General features: G+C 42.3%; 1 protein-coding gene across 2 annotated transcripts in view; it reads left to right on the forward strand.

The window, feature by feature from the left end:
• The window catches only part of LOC128696649 (putative achaete scute target 1), a 135,460-nt gene that overhangs the window by 101,133 nt on the left and 17,217 nt on the right, over positions 1 to 17,110 (forward strand). For both annotated transcript variants that reach the window (XM_053787973.2, XM_053787972.2), the window contains exon 2: positions 12,493 to 12,601. In XM_053787973.2, coding sequence (XP_053643948.1) covers positions 12,493 to 12,601 — 109 coding nt within the window. The remainder of the gene's footprint in view (positions 1 to 12,492; positions 12,602 to 17,110) is intronic.

Below are 17,110 nucleotides of genomic sequence, written 5' to 3' on the forward strand. Positions count from 1 at the left end.
CAGACTTTCTGAGGAACGAAAGGAAACACTTGTAATGGAAAGAGAAAACATTGAGCTCAGACTGAATGTATCATAGAAAACCCAGGAGAAGCAGAGGGAACAAAAAGCCTTAAATGAAATTGAGAAAAATCCTGAATACTTTTTTTCTCGTATATAAAATCCAGGGCAAACCCCACATCCATCATCGGGCCCTAGTTTAAAGTAGATGTAACCTGTACCGATAACAACAAAGAAATGAGTGAAATACTGAAGTTGCAATAAGACTGGTCAGTGAGCTATTATCAGTCTAAAGACTGATAATCAAATGGGGCTTTAATGGATGAGACGCAAAACCGTGCCGACAACTCCATTATTTTTGACAATTTTAGCCCCTCTTCCCTTCAGGAAAACCATAGATTGCTTGCCAATGCACTCTGCACTAGGTCCTGACTTATGGACCTCCATATTCACTAATAACTTCAAGAAATAACTAACTCCTGCCTTGAATATTCAATGGAGGAGGAGCAGAAATTTATCCCACAGTCCTTAAAACCCACTGACATACCCCCCACTTCACAAAGATGGCAGTAAAGCATTCGCCAGAAAAAAACTATAGACCAGTAGCGCTGACGTCCCACAATCTTTGAGAGTCTTAAGAAGCAAGATTGCTAAACACTTGGAATCTCAGTTGCACAACCCAAGGCAGCTTGGGTTTAAAGCAGGTCGCTCCTGCCTCTTGCAGGTGCTTGACCATTACGACATGGTCTTAGATGCAATGAAAGATATGCACAATGCGGATGTAGTTTACATTGTGGAAAAGCCTTTGATAGGTATGATCAAGGTGCAATAGCTCTACAAAAGCATGCAAAATGAATAACCGGAAAAGTGGGCAGATGGCTGTTTAATAACGAATAGAATCCATAGTATATAGTGAACAGGGAAATCTGAGGCTGAACTCCGTTCCCCAAGGTATGGTACTGGCCCTGTTCTTTTCCTGATTCTCATATCTGACAGACGTTGTATTATCCTTTGCAGATAATACTAGAATCTAAGCTTAAAATGGTCACATGACAATACGATGTTTAATAAGCACAAGTTTCAGTTAGTTCGTTATGGAAAGATCGAAGAATTACAGGATCAGAGTATAAAACAAATTCGAATCATTCAGTAGAGCTTAAGTTAGTACTAATGGGAAAGACCTTGGAGTGATCATGACAGGATCTCGCCTTTAAGGATCACAACAGTCATGATCACAGCCGCAAGAAAAATGATACTAAGCCAGTGATAGTCTTTTAAGTCATTTGTTCTGTCTTGGCTGGAGTACTGCTATATTCTTTAACATCTTCTTTCAAGGCAGTCAAAATTGCAGACCTGAAGAATGTACAGAGAGCCTTCACTGCCTACTTCAATTCAGTCAAGCATCTAAGTTACTGGGAACGTTTGAAGTCCCTCGATCTATACTCCTTGGAACGTAGGCGAGAAATTCATTATAATCCATACCTGGAAAATCTAGGATTGGTCACATACCTGGAAACGAAGCATTCTCCATGAAAGTAAGAGGTTTAGGCAGACGGTGCAAAGTGCCCCCAATGAAATGCAGGGGTGCAATGAGTACACGTTCTGTAAGGGCTAAGACTTTACAGCGTCCTTCCTTCTTGCCTAAGAGGGAGTACCAACACACCTCTGGCTGTCTTTAAGAAAGAATTGGACAAGTTTCTCAGATCAGTCCCTGATCAGCTGGGCTGTAGCGCTTTGTACGGCTAGCACCAACAGCCAGGTTGATTAGGCCATCCGCCGTGAGGCCTGGTCTGGAACCGGCCACTAGGGCGTTAACCCTCGGAACACACACCAGGTACATTCCAGGCAAGGAAATTCATCACAACTATATCGTGGAACGTTCGGGGGGGATTGGTTCCAGATATGCACCTCGAAATTACTCCATACGAGAGCAGGAGGTTCTGCAGGTAGTGCGAAGTACCTTTTCTCTTGGCAGCAATAATCTGGGTGCAAAGGCAGTAGTTCGAGAAGTGTGGCCTGTAGGTTGGCAGTGAGTAATGCTTATGCATTATAGCTTAATTCTGTCTTATGTAAGTTAGTTTTGATGCAAAGTTAGTCTGCACGCCTGGTATGGAGATACAGTAGGTTGCCTAAGGACACCCCGACACAAACCTGTCGAATTATAATCGATAAACTAGTAAACTCCTTTCAAAACTTTCACGTATGCTTAAACTATTAAATTTACGCCAGTTACTTGCAGCTAAATTAACCAAACACGTCATTAAATATTAAAAAAAAAAAAAAAAAAAAAAGCCAGTACCTTGGGCTTCAAAAGCAGGGAACTTTTATAAGGCGGTATCAGATCATTAATTTCAGAACTGGCATTCCGGTCAAAAAAAAAAAATGCGGCTTTTGCATTCAGGACGAAATAACTTGAGCTTGCTGATTGAAGGATTTGCATAGGTCAGAGCTGACTCCGAATTGATGTTGGTACCTGAACTGTTTAACACGCTGGACTGAGGTGCTACACAAGGGATGTGCTGAAGTGGCATGTTTGCTCTCTTGGGTGTTTGATAGGTGGTGTGACTGCAGATATTGGTTCTTGGATGTGACCTCATTGACTTCCGCCCTGCTGACGACATTGCCTGTTGGTGGTGGCTGTGACGGCAGTGCGGGCAATCATTCATCCATTCACTTGAGTTCGTTGGGTCTAAAGTGATGAGTAAGACATGAAACGTTTCGCCTGCACAGCTGGTTTCATCCGTCGAATGCAGAAGTGATAACAATACTGGAGACAGCGATGGAGTGTAGGTGAAACTTTATGCTATTAAAAATAGTGTTGAACTTGTCTTACTCGTCAACTTGCCCATATTGTAGAATAAGGTAAAAATGTGTTAGGTGTTAATTGTATGTGGGACCATTTAAGGCTGCGGGTCGCTTATACAAAAATATCCAGGATACTTTTAATTAAAATGAGAATAAAGTAACCTATGTATACTAACAAATCTTTATGTACATACATTTTATCTAGGCTTTTCATTTATAAACTTAGCAGTTGGCAATGTTTCAGTCAAGTGAAGCTTGAAGAATGTCATTGGGGTGTACCGTACCTTTGAGTTCCGAGTTTTTCTACTCTCGGAACCCGGCCATAGGCCAGGCTCGTCTGGTGCTTATCTTGTCAACCAGGCTGTTGCTGCTTGTTGTCCATTGGTATATTATTGTCGGTATTCTATGCAGTATGACATGTCTAACGGGCCGTTTTGACGGATGACATTAAGAAATAAGCGTTTGTGCACCAAACTTTCGTATTACTGAAATGAAAGATATGAAAATAAACAGTGAAGAGTATAGGGGCAATGGGTACCATAATATAACAAATATTGCCATTATGATTGATTGAAGTTTTCAACAAGCTGGACAGCTTTTTCTAAAAGTACCGGATCAACGGGCCAAAACCTGGTGAGTAAGTAAGTTTATTCAGGTATACACAAATAAAGTTACATAGATTATCATACATAGCAGCATATGTGTAAAGTACCACCTAGTGAACTTTGATCAACAGGGCAGCTTGGCCTCGGGTCAGGCAGCAGGGATAGAATTTGTTCCCACTTCTCTTTTTCCCTTCTGCCATTTTCTCTTCCCCGTCTTCATTCTCCTCTCCCTCTCCCCCCGCATTTCTCCTCGCCCCCTCTCACCTCCCACGTCTTCTCTCACCCCCCCCGGGTATCTTCCCCCTCACCCCCCCGGGTATCTTCCCCCTCACCCCCCCGGCATCTTCCCCCTCACCCCCCCCGGCATCTTCCCCCTCACCCCCCCCGGCATCTTCCCCCTCACCCCCCCCGGCATCTTCCCCCTCACCCCCCCCGGCATCTTCCCCCTCATCTTCCCCCCCCCCCCCCGGCATCTTCCCCCTCACCCCCCCCGGCATCTTCCCCCTCCCCCCCCCGGCATCTTCCCCCTCACCCCCCCGGCATCTTCCCCCTCCACCCCCCGGCATCTTCCCCCTCCACCCCCCGGCATCTTCCCCCTCCACCCCCCGGCATCTTCCCCCTCCACCCCCCGGCATCTTCCCCCTCCACCCCCCGGCATCTTCCCCCTCCACCCCCCGGCATCTTCCCCCTCCACCCCCCGGCATCTTCCCCCTCCACCCCCCGGCATCTTCCCCCTCCACCCCCCGGCATCTTCCCCCTCCACCCCCCGGCATCTTCCCCCTCCACCCCCCGGCATCTTCCCCCTCCACCCCCCGGCATCTTCCCCCTCCACCCCCCGGCATCTTCTCCCTCACCCCCCCGGCATCTTCCCCCTCACCCCCCCCGGCATCTTCCCCCTCACCCCCCCCCCCCGGCATCTTCCCCCTCACCCCCCCGGCATCTTCCCCCTCACCCCCCGGCATCTTCCCCCTCACCCCTCCCGGCATCTTCCCCCTCACCCCCCCGGCATCTTCCCCCTCACCCCCCCCGGCATCTTCCCCCTCACCCCCCGGCATCTTCCCTCTCACCCCCAGCGTCTTCCCCCGCGTCTATTCCCCAGAATATTTTGTTGTGTGACGTTAAATTGTTAGTCAAAACAAATGGGCGTAGCGCAGCTGCAGGAAACGTTGCCTGATAAAGGCAAACAAGCTTACTGATCAGAGCTGCAAGGTTGCCTAATCAGCAAGAGAGATTAACCTAGCCAGATGAGCTTACCTCATTCTCGTTTGTAGCATCACTCCTGCCAAAGCAATTCTGCACTAATTTTAGGGGGAACATAGCTGGCACATTTTACTTTAAACATGCTATAGTTTGTTAAAGAAAACACTAAGTGTTAAAAATTTTGAAACGGCAGTTTCCACATGCGTACCCGAGTTGTCTGATCAGCTCTCTAATTCACAGATACTGGTAAAATGTTTTTATATTTTGAGAGTACTTTAGTTAGGACTATTTTTTTCCTCTTCAAACCAGCGTTAACTATATGGAATTACTATATCACTGCAACTGTTGCTATGAATCCACCAGTCTTGAGCCCACTATTGATTTTTTTCCAGCCTGTTTATTCCTCTCGCCTCTTCAAAACTCCTTTAATTTTTAACTAACAGTGTCATTTCTTCCTATATTTCTATCTTTCCTTAACATTGGGTATCCTGTTGGTAATATGGCATCTGATATCACTTTTGTCAACTTCCTCTCAGTAATAGCTATTATGTCTGGTGTGACCTCAGCTGTTCTTTCCTTCAACCAACTGCATTAGTGTACCACATTCTTGATACTTCTTTCCTTTACCATGCATTAGTTTGTCTAATCCCTTTTCATAATGCTCATCAAACAGTAGTGGGGAAGGCTGAGCTGGGGTTGGTGCGAGTCTCCCACTAGGGCAGAGGTCAGGGACAGGGAATGGGGATGGGGAGTATAGGGAGTTGATGTTAGTGATGGGGAGGTGAGGACTGGGCTGGAGTTGGTCCACTGGAAAAGGGGTTGAGGTTGCGTTTGGAGTTCCCCGCGTTAGGGCGTTACCACTTCCTGGCCCTTTTGCTGCTTTGCTCTTCTCTCAACAGATTCTTACATAATCCCTTAGCTGCTCCCTCTCCATCCTGCCCCAATCTAGGTAGGAATAACTGCAGTGTTGAGAGGTCTTTAGGTGCACTGTCATAATATCCTGTTCTGAGTTATATTGTAGACAGCCCATACTGTCTGCACAGACAGCCTATGCTGTCTGCCAGCTTAGTTCATATTTCGCGGCACTAAGGTGCTGCCAGCCCAGGTCAGTGGGACGCTGGTCCCACTCGCACTCGCTCCGACTCGCTCAGCGGCCCAGACTCGGTCAACAAGCTTACTCCCTCTCCCTCATGGGCATTGCCCTCCCGGGCCATGGGCACTTAACACACAAGCCTGTGTACCCACCACGACTTTGCAAATAAAGTAAGAAGCCTCTGAAGACGTTTATCATTGAACCCCGCTCTGCAAGAGGCACCAAATAAACTTGTTATAATATGGGACCAAAAGGTTAATTTGATCAGGTGGGGAAAGTGCTCGATCCTCTGAAAATTCACCATCAGCTCTATCACTTTCTTCTTTCCTTCCTTCCTGTGTACTCCATTATTGATACAATCCTGCTGCTCTTCTCATCTTCTACCTGGGCCACTTTCAACCTTCTGGAGTCCATACATCATGAGTGATCTTCCTCCCATTTCCTCTCCTTCCAGATTTGTTTGTTTTTGCCATTTTCCTTGCTGTCCCTCCAATCATCTTAGCCTCCCTATCATGAGAGAGCATGATTGTCAGTGATTTTCCTTTCATTGTTCTCTTTGAAATCCTGGGCTTCCTCTCCTACCTTCACTGTTTCTGCCCCCCCCCCCTACAGACCCCTCTCGTTTCCTTCATGATCTTTATCTCTTACTTCCTCTTCCAGTGCTTTCTCTCTTATTTTTCTCGGGGTTTGGGGGTGGGGGGATTTACACGAGTGCATGCCTGTGTATACACATGCGTACATTGGACCCTCGTTTTTCATAAGCATCAGAATTTGTAATTTTTGCAAATCGTAATTTTTTTCGTCAAAATATTGACTCGCGAAACGTCGTTTGATCGCAAATAGTCGTTCGGCCCAAATGCGTACGAGTGGCCCCCCACACCATTCACAATCAGTGTGCCATTGTTTATCAGCCAGTGAGCACAATCCCATGCTTTCATACGATACATTTTATAATATTCCATTCTTTTAAGTGCTTGCAACTGCTAAATAAACCACCATGGGCCAAAAGAAAGCTCTTAGTGCCAGCCCATTGGTAAAGAAGGCGAGAAACATGATAGAATTCAAGAAAGAACACACCAGCCATGCTACTTCCCTAGACACCAGCCAGGGTATTTTCCCACACAAACCAGCCAGGGTACTTTCCCACACAAACCAGCCAGGGTACTTTCCCACACAAACCAGCCAGGGTACTTTCCCACACAAACCAGCCAGGGTACCTTCCCCACGCAAACCAGCCAGGGTACCTTCCCCACGCAAACCAGCTAGGGTACCTTCCCCACGCAAACCAGCCAGGGTACCTTCCCCACGCAAACCAGCCAGGGTACCTTCCCCACGCAAACCAGCCAGGGTACCTTCCCCACGCAAACCAGCCAGGGTACCTTCCCACACAAACCAGCCAGGGTACTTCCCCACGCAAACCAGCCAGGGTACTTCCCCACGCAAACCAGCCAGGGTACCTTCCCCACGCAAACCAGCCAGGGTACCTTCCTCACGCAAACCAGCCAGGGTACCTTCCCCACGCAAACCAGCCAGGGTACCTTCCCCACGCAAACCAGCCAGGGTACCTTCCCCACGCAAACCAGCCAGGGTACCTTCCCCACGCAAACCAGCCAGGGTACCTTCCCCACGCAAACCAGCCAGGGTACCTTCCCCACGCAAACCAGCCAGGGTACCTTCCCCACGCAAACCAGCCAGGGTACCTTCCCCACGCAAACCAGCCAGGGTACCTTCCCCACGCAAACCAGCCAGGGTACCTTCCCCACGCAAACCAGCCAGGGTACCTTCCCCACGCAAACCAGCCAGGGTACCTTCCCCACGCAAACCAGCCAGGGTACCTTCCCCACGCAAACCAGCCAGGGTACCTTCCCCACGCAAACCAGCCAGGGTACCTTCCCCACGCAAACCAGCCAGGGTACCTTCCCCACGCAAACCAGCCAGGGTACCTTCCCCCACGCAAACCAGCCAGGGTACCTTCCCCCACGCAAACCAGCCAGGGTACCTTCCCCCACGCAAACCAGCCAGGGTACCTTCCCCCACGCAAACCAGCCAGGGTACCTTCCCCCACACAAACCAGCCAGGGTACCTTCCCCCCCACAAACCAGCCAGGGTAACTTCCCCCACACAAACCAGCCAGGGTAACTTCCCTCTCACAAACCAGCCAGGGTAACTTCCCCCACACAAACCGGCCAGGGTAACTTCCCCCACACAAACCGGCCAGGGTAACTTCCCCCACACAAACCGGCCAGGGTAACTTCCCCCACACAAACCAGCCAGGGTAACTTCCCCCACACAAACCAGCCAGGGTACTTCCCCCACACACACGATCTGATTTGAGTGGGGACATGTACATGACTGAATAGAATTATCAAAGCTTATTGCTTGGGGAGCATTGAAAATTGGGTTGGGCAAATATTCTGTTAGTGGGATGGTTTGTGAAGGATCTGCCTAGTATGGGCCAACAAGCCTGCTACAGTGTTACTGCTTTCTTATGTTCTTGTGTACACCAATTGAGGAAATTGCTTCAGAGGAGGAGGAAGAGAAGGAAGAAGGTGCCTTCTTCAAAGATTAAGGATGTTTGTGCAAAGTGGAGTGAGGCACAAACATTTGTGGAGGAGGAACACCCTAACCCTCCCCCCCCATCCTCCTGTCTTCCATACACCAACAAAAGTCTTCAGTTAAGGTAAGTGTGATATTGTTGTTTTATATATTTGATTTCTCATTTTTTCTGTATGTAAATCTATATTTAATGTAAAAAAAAATATTTTTTTGTTAATACTTTTAGGTGTCTGGAACGGATTAATTGGATTTACATTATTTCTTATGGGGACGATGGTTTCGCAACTCGTAAATTTCGCCATTAGTCACTCTGGAACGGATTAATTACGAAAATTGAGGGTCCACTGTATAATGTATGTATAAGAATTAGATAAGATTTAAACTCTCAAAACATTTTAAAACTTTTTTAAAAAATTAGACCTTATGGCACTTGTACTGCACTATATATAAGACAGTTAAATACAGTATAACTGGAAGGTGTTCTGGGGATATATATATATACACATACATGCATACATACACACATTACATTACATTACATTACATTACATTACATACATACATGCTATAAATACTGTACTGAAATTGGGTGAAACTAATGAGTTGAGTCTTTATGGTTTTCCAGTTCATGCTTAGTTTATGAACTGATAATAGCACAAAATTACTATGTACAGTATACCATATTCTCCCTTTTCTACCTGCTTCTTTATCTTTTTCACCATTTCACTCCCTTTTCCTGTGTCAACCCTGTTTGGATGAAAGTCATAGTAAGTTTCTACAGCCTTAGCTTGTCTGCTGGATACGTTCAAAGTATTAAGTTAGACATTTATATCTGGTAGCTTGTCTTCCTTGACCTTTTTGTCTTATATGCTCTCACCATCATGATTTAACCTTTTAGTGCTGGCATCATTTAATTCTTTTCAGTTTCAAAAAATTGCTATTTATGCTGCACCAGATACTGTTCTGTAATTCACACATGTAGAGTTTGTTAAACAAATTGAATGTCCATTTATGGCCTGACTTGCCCACTTGTAAAACGATTGCAAACAAACCATGGTACAAGTGGGTTTAGAATCCATGGCAAGAGTCGTAAAACTCCAGGTCAATGCGTAAACCAGTGACTTACGCACTGGCCTGGAATTTTACAACACACTTGCCATGGGTTCTAAACACACCTGTACCGTGGTTTGGTAGGGATAGCATTTTCTTGTGCACTTCCTAGCTCTTCATCGAAACATATCGCATAATTTTTTTCTTGAAAGATTAGGATGAAGTAGAATCTAGAATAGTTGGCTACAAAATTGTGAGCCAATTAAAGGTACAGGTATGTTTATTTAGCTATGAGCAGCTAAGAAATGCATAGTAAAAGTTTTATTTTCTTGGGTGTATGTAATGTTTACTGTACTCTTCATATTATGAAGTGATGCATATTGATTGATTCAGTAAACCCTTGTTATAACAGACTAATGGGGGGGATGGGGATTCTCATTGTTTGTTAAATCAGAACAGTGTTAAAAAAATTTTTTTAAAAACCACTAATGCTTTACTGTATGTCTGATATAGTACTGTGTAACTAATAAAATACATTTTACTGATATAATACAATAAATATTGAACAATTTACCCTGTAAATTTTGTGTTATTTCAAAAGTCTCTTATATCGAGATCCTTTATAATGGTTAGGTAAGCATTGTCAGGAAACAGGAAAAGTGTTTACTGACATGGGGTCTTAATCATATGATGACTTCAGTTATAACAACGGGCTACCATATTTCATGAGTAGAAGTTTATGTAGAATTTATCTGTAAGCATTGAGAGCTACCATCTAGTTGAGTTATTAAATATGATGTGGTTTCACAGTTAATAATTTACTGCATTCCACAAAGAAAATTTAAATGCTACAGTATTCTAAATATGGTATGTTTTGAGTATATTATTATTGTTCAAATTGGAAATGTTAAAGTATTGTTAAAATGTGAAGGAGATTGGCCCTTGAGGGCCATTTTTATTTTTGGGGGGAAAAAAATTCACTGGGCACTAGATTTGGAAGTAGGGAGGGTGGGGGATGACCTCCATGTTTTTGGCCAGAAAATGGTCATTCTGCTCTTGAGTCGTAAAGCGGGGCACAAATTTCACAGCCACTTGCCTCGTGTTCAGATTTCCACTTAAAATACTTTAGCATGACCCATAAGAAATTCCCCACAGCACTTGCTATGTCCTGGATGCTCTGATAACGATTTTTATTAATATCCTTATTATTATTAATGTTAGCATCTGTTTTTGATCTTGATGGATGACCAGCAATTTTATTTCATCCTTGCCTGATGTTTGTCCTGTTTTGCATTGGGAAAAACCATTCACCATTCAACCCATTGCTTCGTTGCCAAATGCATGCTGAAACATTTTGAAAGTTTCACTAGCTGTTTTACCAAACTTGAAACAGAATTTCAAACATTCTTGCTGTTTTTTCTTTTAAAGATTCTAATTTGTTGCATAACAAATTATTCACTGAAAACATGACAAAAAAAATGCCTAGCCTGAACAGAATGAGACTGCATTGAAACTCTCCATGCTACTACAATAAGGAGTGTACTGTGCAACATGATCTATGCTGCCATCATATGTCACCCAGGAAGTGCACAAAAATTAGATTCTGGGAACATCTTGATAGCACCTCATTTTTTTTTTTTTTTTTCTGACAAGTTGGCTGTCTCCCACCGAGGCAGGGTGACCCAAAAAGAAAGAAAATCCCCAAAAAGAAAATACTTTCATCATCATTCAGCACTTTCACCTCGCTCACACATAATGACTGTTTTTGCAGAGGTGCCCAGAATACAACAGTTTAGAAGTATATACGTATAAAAATACACAATATATCCCTCCAAACTGCCAATATCTCGAACCCCTCCTTTAGAGTGCAGGCATTGTACTTCCCATTTCCAGGACTCAAGTCCAGTTATATAAAATAACCGGTTTCCCTGACTCCCTTCACTAAATATTACCCTGCTCACACTCCAACAGCTCGTCAGGTCCCAAATACCATTTGTCTCCATTCACTCCTATCTAACACGCTCACGCACACTTGCTGGAAGTCCAAACCCCTCGCCCACAACACCACCTTTACCCCCTCTCTCCAACCTTTTCGAGGACGACCCCTACCCCGCATTCCTTCCCCTACAGGTTTATATGCTCTCCATGTCATTCTACTGTGATCCATTCTCTCTAAATGACCAAACCACCTCAACAAACCCTCTTCAGCCCTCTGACTAATACTTTTATTAACTCCACACCTTCTCCTAATTTCCACACTCCGAATTTTCTGCATAATATTTACACCACACATTGCCCTTAGACAGGGCATCTCCACTGCCTCCAGCCGCCTCCTCGCTGCAGCATTTACAACCCAAGCTTCACACCCTTATAAGAGTGTTGGTACTACAGTACAGTGGACCCCCGGTTAACGATATTTTTTCATTCCAGAAGTATGTTCCGGTGCCAGTACTGACCGAATTTGTTCCCATAAGGAATATTGTGAAGTAGATTAGTCCATTTCAGACCCCCAGACATACACGTACAAATGCACTTACATAAATACACTTACATAATTGGTCGCATTGGGAGGTAATCGTTAAGCGGGGGTCCACTGTACTATACTTTCATACATTCCCTTCTTTGCCTCCATAGATAACATTTTTTGCCTCCACATATACCTCAATGCACCACTCGCCTTTTTTCCTTCATCAATTCTCTGATTAACCTCATCCTTCATAAATCCATCCACTGACACATCAACTCCCAATTATCTGAAAACATTCACTTCTTCCATACTACTTCTCCCCAATTTGATATCCAATTTTTCTTTATCTAAATCATTTGATACTCTCATCACCTTACTCTTTTCTATGTTCACTTTCAACTTTCTACCTTTACACACACTCCCAAATTCGTCCACTAACCTTGGCAATTTTTCTTTAGAATCTCCCATAAGCACAGTACAATTAGCAAAAAGTAACTGTGACACTTCCCATTTTGTATTTAATTCCCCATAATTTAATCCCACCCCTCTCCCGAACACCCTAGGATTTACTTCTTTTACAACCCCATCTATAAATAGTATATTAAACAACCATGGTGACATTACACATCCCTGTATATTCATTGAAATACATTACTGTATACAACATTTATACCTGTGTATTTGTTACAAAAGATTAATGTGACTATTTTCCTTTTCAGATTGTTTGAAGCTGAAGAGCAAGATCTTTTCTCTGACTTACAATCATTGCCCCGTAATGCAGCACTTAGGAAACTAAATGATCTCATCAAACGTGCCCGGCTAGCCAAGGTGAGGTGTGAGAAATTTGCTAAGTGGTTTCTACCCATTGTTGACTTCATGGGTCATCACCCCTTTTTTGGTGGTGGGGGTGACCCCCTAGTTTGATAGTCTGACCAGTTAGGTTGTTGGTGCTAGCAGAAAGCAGTCAGCATAGGCTTCTCAGCCTAAGGCCCAATAATTTTCAACACCTAGTTGATCAGAAACTGATCAGTTAGGTTTTGAAAAGCATTGGGCAATTTACACTTGTTGAGTTCTCTTAGTATATTTATTACACCCCTACATTTCATTGTGGGTATGTTGCACCATATGCTGAGCCTGTTGCTCAATCATACCTGAACCATTTAATAAGTGTCCATTAGTTTTTAACATATAAATACTGAATACTTTTAAATGTCAGTAGCTGTATATAAAACCAGCACCATTTTTTTTTTACTTTAAATAGTAAGATGACATAGAATAGCATAAACACACAAAATAGTAAGGGAATGCGAAAGTGATTTTTTTTTTTTTAACAAGTCGGGCCATCTCCCACCAAGGCAGGGTGACCCAAAAAGAAAAATGCTTTCAGCATAATTCAACACTTTGACCATCATTCACACATAATCACTGTCAAAGAATTTAAATCCATTATTTGATATCAGTAATACAAATATGAAACAGTGCAAGGAATAAAAGCACTTAAAATGAAAAGTAATTGAGGCATGTATAGATTGATTTAGATATCTGTTGATAGCCTTGTAAAATAGAGGACTAGTGATGAGTAGAATAATTCATAGAGGAAAATAGTTTTACCATAGTTAATTTTAAGCCTGCCCATAATGCTTTGCATACAAGGGGTTTTGGCATGTTGCACTTTAACTGTATTCCTTTGTACTTCCCTGTATCACATTCAAATTAATAAATAAATAAATAGATTTAGAATAGACTAAATCAACTGACGATTCGGCTGCATGAAGGTTTGGGGAGATAGTATTATACAGTGTGTTAGAGGGATGACAGTTGTGAACTGGTTGATGGTGGTGATTACAGGTCCTCCATCACAAATCCGGCATCATTGGGACCTGTAGTGTGCCGGATTACTGAGTTTGCCAGATTACAGAGTGGGTAGGTTAGAATATACTTAATAAAATTAACCAACTTGACTTGCACAAAGTTCATTGAACTTCGGCAAAAATCGAACATTTCCGCTACTTTGAGCTCAATTTGAAGGTACTTTTCGTCATGAAAGCAATCAAAATCATGTCTATTTCTGTAATATATCTTACATTCTATCAAACAAGTCCAAAAAAATGAAAATACAACCATAAAAACCATACGAAAATATACTGCAAAGAGGCGGCTAATGGCTGAGAAGTGAACTCCCTCATTTATCGTCCGTATTTTTTATTTTTGTTGCATGTTAAGAAGCATCTTTCCATCATACATTGCCCAAGTTTCAATGAGATAGCCCAAGAAACAACCGAGAAAAAAAAAATATTTACCAAAAATCATATATGGCAAGCCCAAGCCAGGTACTGGAAATAAGTCACTTTGACTTTTCTGGGTTATCCTAGGTTCTCTATACATACGCTGCTATGTATGATAATCTATGTAACTGTATCTGTGTATACCTGAATAAACTTGTTTACTTCTAGTCTGTCGACTGAGTACAAGAAACTGCCCATTCACTTATTTCAACTACCCAATAAAGTGGTCAGAAATTGGCAATTTGGCCAATTTCACACAAATTTCAACAGATGCCAATTTCAAAATGATGTCCAGAATAAACAATGCAGACATTCCTGGCACTAAAATAACATTTTCTCTGTTCATTAGTCACGGCTACATGCCCCTCTTATATTACTCTTGCTTTTCATTTGGAATTTTTATTCACAAAAACAAATAGAAGATTTACTGTTATGCAGACTGCTGCATTATTGTAATAATTGTATAAATAATGTCAACCCATTCTTGACTACGTATTGGAATTTGGACTGGCAGGCGGACAGGTATTGGACAGCGACATCATTTGTTTAATCTTGAGCTTCACTAAAGAATAGAACATTTTCGCTACTGTGAGTGCAATTTCAAGGTACTTTTCGTCATGAAAACAATCAAAATCATATCTATTTCTGTAATGTATCTTTCATTCTATCAAATGAGACTGAAAAAATGAGAATATAACCATAAAAAACACAAATATACTGCTAAGCGGCCACTAATGGCTGAGAAGTGAACTCCACTATTTATGGTCTGATTTCTTTCATTTTTGGTGTAGATTAAGAAGCATCTTTCCATTGTACATTGCCCAAGTTTGAATAAGATAACCCAACAAACATCTGAGAAAATAAATAAATAATAATAATAATAATAATATCTTTATTTACTACACGTACATGTACAAGGTATACAGGCCTAGCTGACATCCGTGACATACTACTACTGTATAGAAAGCCACATGTTATTAAGAGTATTTCAAGAAAATTAGGTCAGCATCTCAGGATAACACCCACACTAGTCTGCTAACACCCAGGTACCCATTTACTGATGGGTAAACATAGACAACAGGTGTAAAGAAACACTCCTAATGTTTCTACCCTGGCTGGGAATCGAATGTTTACCAAAAATCATATATGGCTAACCCAAGCCAGGTACTAAAAATAAGCCACATTGACTTTTTTGGGTTATCCTAGGTTCTCTACACATATGCTGCTGTGTGTGATAATCTATATAAAGAAAATAACTTTTGTTTCAGGTTTATGGTGCGGTACGAGTGTATATCACAGTTAGCCCTGTGCTATACTCCGTTTTCTCTAATATAAGCCCCCAAGATAGGGATAGGAGAATGGTATTTGTATACCATATCCTCTTCATACCTCCATCGAACTGCTCGGTGTTATGCCAAATATTATTCATTCTGGAGCATTTAACATGTTTTATGTTATTTATATTGTTTCTTATGTCATATTAGATCAATTGTGATAGGCAAATAAGGTGTAGTGTTGATATTAGCGTAATAATAAAGCATATTCTCCTGCTTCATGAGACTGAGCTCATGGCAACCGACAGTGGCTTCAAAGCCACCTTATTTTTAATGGGTAATGTACTGTGTAGGTGTTTTACATAGTGAAAAGTATTTCTTTTATTCATTGGAACCATGGCTAGGGCTAAAAGTAAGCAGGTTAAAACAATAAATGGAGAAAAAGAAATTGGAATGACTTATGCAGCAAGTAGCACCACCAAACAGTACCAGCAGGTTGGTGTGGCAACCCTGGAAATTTGAAATTATGCTAGCCAAAATTAGTGCCGAATAATTGAAGGAACCGAATAACTGATTGCCGGATTTGTGATGGCGCACCTGTATGAAGTTAGTACTGGAGTTACCTGTTTGAATTCCTCCTCCTGAGGATGAACAGTTTTGTGGATAGTGTACATGTGTTCTGCACAAGATGGATATGGGGTGTACAGTAAACTAGCCACTACCATTCACAGGATAGTTATGGGGATGCATGATAAATTAGCCACTACTGTCCAGAGAGTTAGCTCTGTCATTATATTGCTCTAGAAAAAAAAAAAGTGATATTATGAAGTCCTGCATTAAAAATTTTTATGATTTTTTTTTCTCGTTTTTAGGTCTGATTTGTTATGGATCATATGTTTTATGCCTTTCTTTATTTTCATATACAGTGGTACCTCAAGTTACGGCCTTAATTCGTTCCAGAAAGCTGTTTGAGTGCCATTACCGAACAAATTTATTCCCATAAGGAATAACGTAAATTAGATTATAGGAGAATAAGTCTGTTGAGTATTCCTGGTAAAGTGTATGGTAGTTATTATTGAAAGAATTAAGAATAAGAGAGAGAGTAGGATAGATGAACAAGGAGGCTTTAGGAAAGGTAGGGGGTGTGTAGACCAAGTGTTTACAGTGAAACATATAGGTGAACAGTATTTAGGTAAAGGTAAAGAGGTTTTTGTGGCATTTATGGATTTAGAAAAGGCATATGACAGGGTGGATAGGGGGGCAATGTGGCAGATGTTGCAGGTGTATGGTATAGGAGGTAGGTTACTGAAAGCAGTGAAGAGTTTTTACAAGGATAGTGAGGCTCAGGTTAGAGTATGTAGGAGAGAGGGAAATTATTTCCCAGCAAAAGTAGGCCTTAGACAAGGATGTGTGATGTCACTGTGGTTGTTCAATATATTTATAGATGGGGTTGTAAGAGAAGCGAATGTTAGGGTCTTGGCAAGAGGTGTGGAGTTAAATGATAAAGAATCAAACACAAAGTGGGAGTTGTCACAGTTGCTCTTTGCTGATGACACGGTGCTTTTGGGAGATTCTGAAGAGAAGTTGCAGAGGTTGGTGGATGAATTTGGTAGGGTATGTAAAAGAAGAAAATTTAAAGTGAATATAGGAAAGAGTAAGGTTATGAGGATAACAAGAAGATTAAGTGGCGAAAGACTGGATATCAGATTGGAGGGAGAGAGTATGGAGGTGAATGTATTCAGATATTTAGGAGTGGACATGTCAGCAGATGGGTCTAT

The sequence above is a fragment of the Cherax quadricarinatus genome, chromosome 46 (genome assembly GCF_038502225.1).
Source record: "Cherax quadricarinatus isolate ZL_2023a chromosome 46, ASM3850222v1, whole genome shotgun sequence".
Lineage (NCBI taxonomy): Eukaryota > Metazoa > Arthropoda > Malacostraca > Decapoda > Parastacidae > Cherax > Cherax quadricarinatus.